The 8,087-nt window shown below is 34.6% G+C and overlaps 1 protein-coding gene across 1 annotated transcript in view; it reads right to left on the reverse strand.

Annotated features, from left to right (window-relative positions):
- The window catches only part of LOC106331155 (NADPH--cytochrome P450 reductase 2-like), a 13,039-nt gene extending 6,243 nt beyond the window's left edge, over positions 1–6,796 (reverse strand). The window contains exons 1-10 of the mRNA XM_013769485.1: positions 6,734–6,796; positions 2,021–2,097; positions 1,885–1,942; positions 1,736–1,819; positions 1,598–1,634; positions 1,454–1,523; positions 1,184–1,369; positions 1,005–1,097; positions 717–939; positions 441–650 (exon numbers count right to left, since the gene is read on the reverse strand). Coding sequence (XP_013624939.1) covers positions 441–650; positions 717–939; positions 1,005–1,097; positions 1,184–1,369; positions 1,454–1,523; positions 1,598–1,634; positions 1,736–1,819; positions 1,885–1,942; positions 2,021–2,097; positions 6,734–6,796 — 1,101 coding nt within the window. The remainder of the gene's footprint in view (positions 1–440; positions 651–716; positions 940–1,004; positions 1,098–1,183; positions 1,370–1,453; positions 1,524–1,597; positions 1,635–1,735; positions 1,820–1,884; positions 1,943–2,020; positions 2,098–6,733) is intronic.
- Positions 6,797–8,087: the final 1,291 nt, after the last annotated feature.

Raw genomic sequence — 8,087 nt, forward strand, 5'->3', positions numbered from 1 at the left:
TAATTCTCAAGTCTAGCAGCCTAATTCTGCTTCATGTTAACAAAGATAAATAATTAAAATAAAGTCTTGAACTGAGATCATCAAATGAGTGATAGGAAAGCAACATATGGCCTCATTAAAAACCTATCTTTGGAAAACCCAGTGGGACAAAACCAAAGATAGGGAAAAAGAGCACACATATGTTACTTGCTCATTTGATGTCTATCTTGGAGCTGAGATGGCTTGAATTGTGGCAAGTGTGTCTTGGTTGATCAAGCTTCTTCCAAGACTCTCTTCTTGCTTCAGTGATGTCTTAAGTAATCCTCCAATGGCTTCTTTGAGTTGCTTGCTTCTGGCTCGAGTCATAGGACCTTCAGATATGGCTAGAGCTCCTCCATCAGCTGGATCATCCATGCTCTCATTATCTTCTTTGTTTGGCTGGTCCATGATCATATCAAGAACCTAGGCTGCAACCTCGGAGCGACTGCAGCAAAGAAGACACCTAGTGGCGGCTTGGCTGAAGGAAACTCAGCCATCACCTCCAGGAGACTTCTTTGACTCTCTACTATCCACTTTGAATATTCATCCTTTCCAGCAGGGGAAGCAAGGTGTTTTAATCGCTCTGCTTCTGTAGGATCAGATGTATGAGCTGCCAAAGCAACCAAAGCTGACTGCAAAGAAAGCAATTGAGTTTTGAATACAAACGAACGTGATGATAATAAACCAAACCAACCAACCTTCTTAGGAGAACTCAAAAGACATGCATATCGTGTAAGCGCTGTTCTCAAGTTGCAAGGAGGGAATGGAGGAGGAAGCGAGCTGCTGATTGGCGTGCCGTCTTCTTTATCAGAGTGAAGGGAGAAATAAGTATCAGGTGACATGTCCAGCAACCTAAGCGCTTCCTCCACGGTTTCGTTTAAATTGTCACAAAGCACACCAACATGATCTCCAGTTTCATACCTGACAAACAAACAAAAATACATTCAAGACTATGCCCTCTGATACTGTAACAATTAAGAACTCACGTCAGTCCACTTCCCGCAATGTCAAACTCCAAATGTGTGCATGAACGGTCAGACTCTGGTGTATGAAGCTCCCTTCTTACAGCTACATTTGCTCTTTAAACACACAGAAAACAAAGCACCGATTAAGATCAACTGATAAGACAAAGATTATAAGAGAAAGAAAGAAGAATCTTGGGCACCTGTAAGGATGCTGAGCATCAAACACGACGTGACCATTCCCGTTAGCCAAGTGTTTCTCACTCAACGCATCTTCAGAGCTGTGAATAGAAACTCTGTACTCCAACACAGCTGCAGTGTACGGTGTCACAGCTGTATCACCTTCTTCCCTCAGCAATGTATCTAATTCGGGCCACAATGCTTCTCTCCTGCAAGAGACAACAAACTTAGTTCAGAAAGAACGAAAAAACATATGTCCAAACAGCAATAGAAGAAGAAAAAAAAGTGAATACCATGCGGTAAAGTCATCTTCAATACACTGATCATCATCTCCAAGACCAACATGTACAAGACGCTGTGCACCTGAGAAAACCACTCATCATCAATCTAGAAAAACAATCAAGATTAGAGCGGAGAGAGCAAGACAAGAAACGAACCTTGTTCAACAAGGATGCCATCTACAACTTTGGCAACCTGCAAACACACAGATTTACAACAACAACAAAAAATATTAGCTCGGTCAAAAAGTAATGAAAGGAAAAAAATAAAATAAAGATTTTTAAATTATTTAAAACCTTATTAAAATGTTCGTATTGTCTGTTTCCTAAACCAAACACACCGTACTTCAAGTGCTTAAGCCATTCTCCTCTGTCACTCCCCTGTAACCACACATGTGATGAATGAGACAACTTCAGAAACAAGAGAATGAGAATGAAAGACTAACCTCGGTGAACCATTTGTAGAATCTCGCTGCATTATCTGTAGGCTCACCATCTCCGTATCTACACACCAAGATTTTTAAATCAAGATCAGCCACAAGAGAATGAGAGAAGTTTCGATCAAGAACTAATAAAACTAACGTGGCTAAGAAGAAGAAAGCCACGTCCTCCTGCTTTAACTTCTCCTCGTACTCATCATCATCAGCCGCGTAATCATCCTGTTATAACAAATCAATTACCAGATTAAAAAAACTACAAAAAAAGCACCAAGCTTTTCAAAAGGGTGCTCCCTCCTTAAGATATAGTTTTAGAATTTTTATAAATTAAAAAATTAAAACTACAGTACCAAAAATAAGCATACTACTTAAATATATAATTTACACACAATAAATTATTATATATAGTAAATGATTTAATTAATATATACAAAACTGGTAAATGTGGGTTATAAAATTTTTGTAAAACAAATAAAAAATTCAAAACTATTATATTTATGGAAGGAAGGGAGGAAGAGTTATATTATTACTATTTTGTAATTACTACTATTTTTTATTTATTTCTTTTTATCTATTAGTTTTAAAAACATAATATAATTTGACAATATTTTGTTTCTTTTTTTTTAAAATATCAAATATGAAATAACACAATCCTATTGGTTGGTGAATCTAGAGGTTCACCCTAGGATTCACCCTAGGATTCACCCTAGGGGGTGAACCCAAGATTCACCAACCAATAGGATTTCATTATTTCAAATTCGATATCTTTTAAAAAATGAAACAAAATATTGTCAAGTTATATTATATATTTTTAAAATAAAAAGTAAAAAAAAAAAAAACTAGTTACAGAAAAAAGAATAAAAAAAAATTTTTTTAACGTCGTCAGCAAAACACTAAACCCTAAATCCTAATCCCTAAACCCTAAATCCTAAACCCTAAACCCTTGGGTAAACCTTAAACTCTTGGGTAAACTCTAAACCTTTGGGTAAACCCTAAACCCTTAGATAAATCGTAACATCTAAATAAAAACACTAAACCCTAAAACTCTAAACCCTAAACCTTAAAACTCTAAACCCTAAACCCTTGAGTGTTTTAATGTTTAGTGATTTTGATTTAGAGTTTAAGATTTATCCTAGAGTTTAGAGTTTACCCAAGGGTTTAGGGTTTAGGATTTAAGGTTTAGGGATTAGGATTTAAGGTTTAATGTTTTGCTGACGACGTTAATTTTTTTTTTTTTTTGTAATTACTACTATTTTTTATTTATTTCTTTTTATCTATTAGTTTTAAAAAGATAATATAATTTGACAATATTTTGTTTCCTTTTTTAAAAGATATCAAATATGAAATAACACAATCCTATTGGTTGGTGAACCTCGAGGTTCACCCTACGGGGTGAACCCAAGAATAAGTCTGGTATTATATATAAATTTATTAAAACAATTATTATTTTATATTGGTGATGGAAATGTGAAATTATAATTACAAAGCGATCACCAAACCAGACCGGTCAAACCGATATACCGCGTTTTATTTTTTAACCATGGTTAATTTATGTTATATTTCATATAGCTCCTGGTATTCTATTGAGCCAGAGCAAATATCTATCCGACCATTGTGGCCTTGGATAGAAAGTCTTGAGTCGGTCAGAGCCAATATCTATCCGACCATTGTGGCCTTGGATAGAAAGTCTTGAGTCGGTCAGAGCCAATATCTATCCGACCATTGTGGCCTTGGATAGAAAGTCTTGAGTCGGTCAAGCTTGTTGGTTGGACAAATATGACATGAACTTTTTTACTCTCTTTTATTTTAGCAAACAGTTTCATGTTACATTCTATGTAATATAACATAAAGCATACTAGATACTGTACAGTAATATTATATCATTCAAAAGACAGGATGATATTAACTAAAGATTTGAAATGAAGTATAGTAATTAGTAAGAAGGCTCATAGCGCAGACATGTAGTGAGATGGTCAATCACTCGCATGTCAAAGTTGTTCAATGGCCACTCCCAAGTATTTGGTCGAGCTATTTTAAATTTAGAAGATCTTTGAAACCGTGAGATGATCAAAATATAAGGTTAGTAAATAACCTTGTGACGCTTTTCTTGATAATGGAATATGAGTTCATACTGTAATGTAAAATAATGTGTTGGAACATGCAGCTGCTAAGACGCTAATTTGAATTATGTTACTATATATAGACTGAGACTAGGCATAATAAATCACCACTCGATTATCATAGCTTGGTTCCAAACGATTTCAATATCGTGATCCTGCCAACACAAGAGATTTCATACACGTGATTTTAACGTCTCATCCCATAACACATGAATAACTAATACCTAAAACCAAGTTTTCATCTTTACGAAAATACATCCCCAAAAAAGAAATAAAAAATGTGAACTGTGAAGATATAAATTAAAACTATAAAACTTAATTTTTGTTGGTCTTGAATCTAGAAATAAGAAATTTGAAAAATATATTACTATTCCTTTATAATTTTCAGTTTTGTTGTCATCGAACTTTTCTGCTATTTATACAAACTGGTTTGTAAAGAGACAGCAGTGAGTTATGTTAGGCTCAAATTGCAAATGAGATAAGAGGCAACAAAAAGCCCACCTAGTGAAACTGATAGCCGATGAGGTTTCCAACATTTTTTTGTTTTTTTGAATGAATGAGGTTTCCACATTTGGTGGTCGATAGGAAACTGTCGATCATATGAATCCAACACTTCCCACGTGGACACACATTAACCATTTGGTTCCTTTTTTGTCATCTACAGAACTTTTTATTAAATTTGAATATGTCCTTAAACAAAACTCAACAAAGATAGATAATCTTCCCAATCATATGCCAGTGGGGATAAACATTAGAGTAATCGGTAAGAATACACCCTAAAACCTATATAATTTGCCATATATCCTTGTTTTTTTTTAATATTTTTTATGACTATAACACCTTTAGATCATCTCCAATCCACCCCCATTTCTATCTCTATATTTTCCCTTAAAATAAAAAAACTCTATTATAGAGGTGAAAATGCTCCAATATATGCATCTATAATAGGGTTCCTCTATTTATAGGGAAAAATATAGAGATATAATATTTCTACCTCTAAATATAGAGGTAAAAAGTAACTTTTCTCTATATTTTCTTCTAAAATAGAGGAACTCTATTATAGAGGCATACATTAGAACATTTTCACATCTATAATAGAGATCTCTATTTTAGAGGAAAATATAGAGGTGTACATTGGAGATGCTCTTATCTCTATCTCTCTCCCTTTTCCCTTTTATGTGTTCTAATCTCTTTATCTCTCGTATAAATTCTTCAAATCATCTTCTAATTCAACATAAATCTATATTTTTTTATTCTGATTCTTTTGACATCCATAATGCTAATCTTATTATCTCACTCCAATTCCAATGTTTCTAATTTCGACTCACAGTCAACTTTTAGATAATATATACGTTAGTAGATATTTTATTACTTATCTGCTATTATTTAGATTTTAATGGATTATTAATCGATACATGAAATGTTAGCTGTTACAAATAGTTTTGGGGCTATTTGATAGATAACTAATTAATTGTTAATAGTTTCATTAACTGATATATGATTTGTTAGTCGATACATTTGTTTGATACATAGATTGTTAGATGATACTGAAATTATTAGCTGATATGTTAGTTGATACGTAGATTGTTACCTGCTATGTAAATATTTAGCTGATAAATCTAGAGTTACTTGTTTTCGATAAAGCATGAGGGTATTTTCGTCCGCACAGTGTCAAAAAGTTACTCTTTTTTGGGTTATCTATAATTATGGACATTCAACTAATTTGGACCTTAATTGGGTATATTCCACGCATTTACTCTAAACATTACCATCCAAACCAAAGACTGAAACTAACATTGACCACATAAACTAACTAATAAACAAACGGGAGAAAAAACTCAAAAAATAAACTGAGTAACATCGGTAGAACTTGGACAATTATTTCAAATATTCCTTTTTAAGTTTTTGTCACAAAAATAACTCTAAAAAGATGATCAAAATAACTTTTTTTTATTTTAAAAATTTTAACATTTATTTTTTATTTTTAAAAAAAAATTGAATATATCCCCAAAACCTATCTCGTTAACTCTAAACCCTAAATCTTATATTAGTAATTCTAAGGGTATAAATGCATATTTACCCTTTAATAAAACTTCTTTTAATCATTTGTTTTTTATGATCTATTTTTATGAAAATAAACTAAAAATGCTATTTAAAGAAATTTCTCATAAAACTTTTTAAAAAGCAAAGTTGAACGATACCAAAAAGAGCGTTGAAGGCCTAGATGTTTCCATTTCCCATAAAACTTTTTAATTGTTGTGAATGAAGAGGGGAACTTGTGTGTATTATTAGGTCGACCAACTGGTCTTTATATACATATGGTAATGACGGTCTAAGTACTGGATCGACATGAGATCGTACTTATCTTTAACTAGCTAATGACTAGCAATACGTAAGATAAACACCAACTATAATGTAGATAAACACAAGAGTAGATAGGCGCCAGTATGATCCTGCGGATGGGCTTGGCCCGTCTTGCTACACGGGCTGATAAATGGGTCGATCACTAAATGGTTTATAACACTCCCCCTTGATCGACACATCCGGTCAAGGTTCATTCATGCTTTGGATGTTGCCTCATTAAAACCTCTCTTGACAAACCCAAAACCCAATGTGGTAAAAGGGAAAACAAGACAGGAAAAAGAGTACAAGTCTTTGTATAGGATGGTCGGTGGATCCTTTCCTTTGATCATACCACAAGTGGTACGAATATGCTGTGTCATGGATCTCATCCATACACTCTCACGGCTGGCTTCATGCATGGCTAATATTTCTGCGTGGTTAGAGGATGTGGCTGCCATGGTCTATCTCATCCATACACTCTCACGTCTGGATTCATGCATGGCTAATATTTTTGCGTGGTTAGAGGATGTGGCTGCCATGGTCTGCTTCATGGACTGCCAGGATATAGCTGTCCTACCGTGTGTAAAAACATAACCAGTCTGAGATCTAGCATATTGTGGATCAGAGAGATAACCTGCATCAGCAAAACCAACTAAATCTTCCTTAGATTTGTTAGTAAACAGAAAACCCAAGTCTTTCGTTCCTTGTAGGTAGCGAAGTATATGTTTAATCCCGTTCCAGTGTCTTTGGGTCGGACAGGAGCTGAACCTAGAAAGTAAGTTCACAGCAAAGCTGATGTCTGGTCGTGTGTGGCCAGCTAAATACATCAGAGCTCCTATGGCACTGAGATAAGGCACTTCGGGACCAAGGACTTCCTCATTTTTCTTCTTCGGACCAAATGGGTCAGTGTCCGGACCAAGACTTCTCACGACCATGGGGCTAGTCAATGGGTGAGACTGGTCCATATTAAATCTTTTGAGTACTTTTTTTGTATATGCCTTTTGATGCACAAGAATTCCATCTTTCATATACGCAAGTTGCAATCCAAAACAAAACTCTGTTTTTCCAAGATCTTTCATCTCGAATTCTTTCTTGAGATATTCAACAGTTTGGGAAATTTCGCCAGAGGTTCCTAGGATATTTAAATCATCTACATATACTGCAATGATTACAAAACCCTTATTGAACTTCTTTATGAATATGCATGGGCAGATCTGGTCGTTTTTGTATCCTTCTTTCAGGAGATATTCAGACAGTCTATTGTACCACATTCGACCTGATTGTTTTAATCCATAAAGAGACTTGTTCAATCTAATACAATGTTGTTCTCGAGAACTCTCTTTGTTTTTCAATTCAATACCATCTGAAATTTTCATGTATATCTCATTATCCAGTGGACCATATAAGTAGGCAGTTACAACATCCATTAACCGCATATCAAGACCTTCTCTTACAGCCAGACTTATTAGAAATCTTAAGGTCGTAGCATCCACCACAGGGGAATAAGTTTCCTCATAATCTATTCCTGATCTTTGTGAGAATCCTTGTGCAACAAGTCGTGCTTTATATCCCACAACTTCTCCTTTCTCATTTCTTTTTCTCACAAAAACCCATTTGTATCCCACTGGTTTTATGTTGTGAGGTGTCCGGATGATCTGTCCAAACACTCATCTCTTTTTCAGTGATTCTAACTCCACATTAATGGCTTCTTTCCATTTCAACCAATCTGGTCGTTGCATACATTCTAGT

Source organism: Brassica oleracea, chromosome C3 (genome assembly GCF_000695525.1).
Source record: "Brassica oleracea var. oleracea cultivar TO1000 chromosome C3, BOL, whole genome shotgun sequence".
Taxonomy (NCBI): Eukaryota; Viridiplantae; Streptophyta; class Magnoliopsida; order Brassicales; family Brassicaceae; genus Brassica; species Brassica oleracea.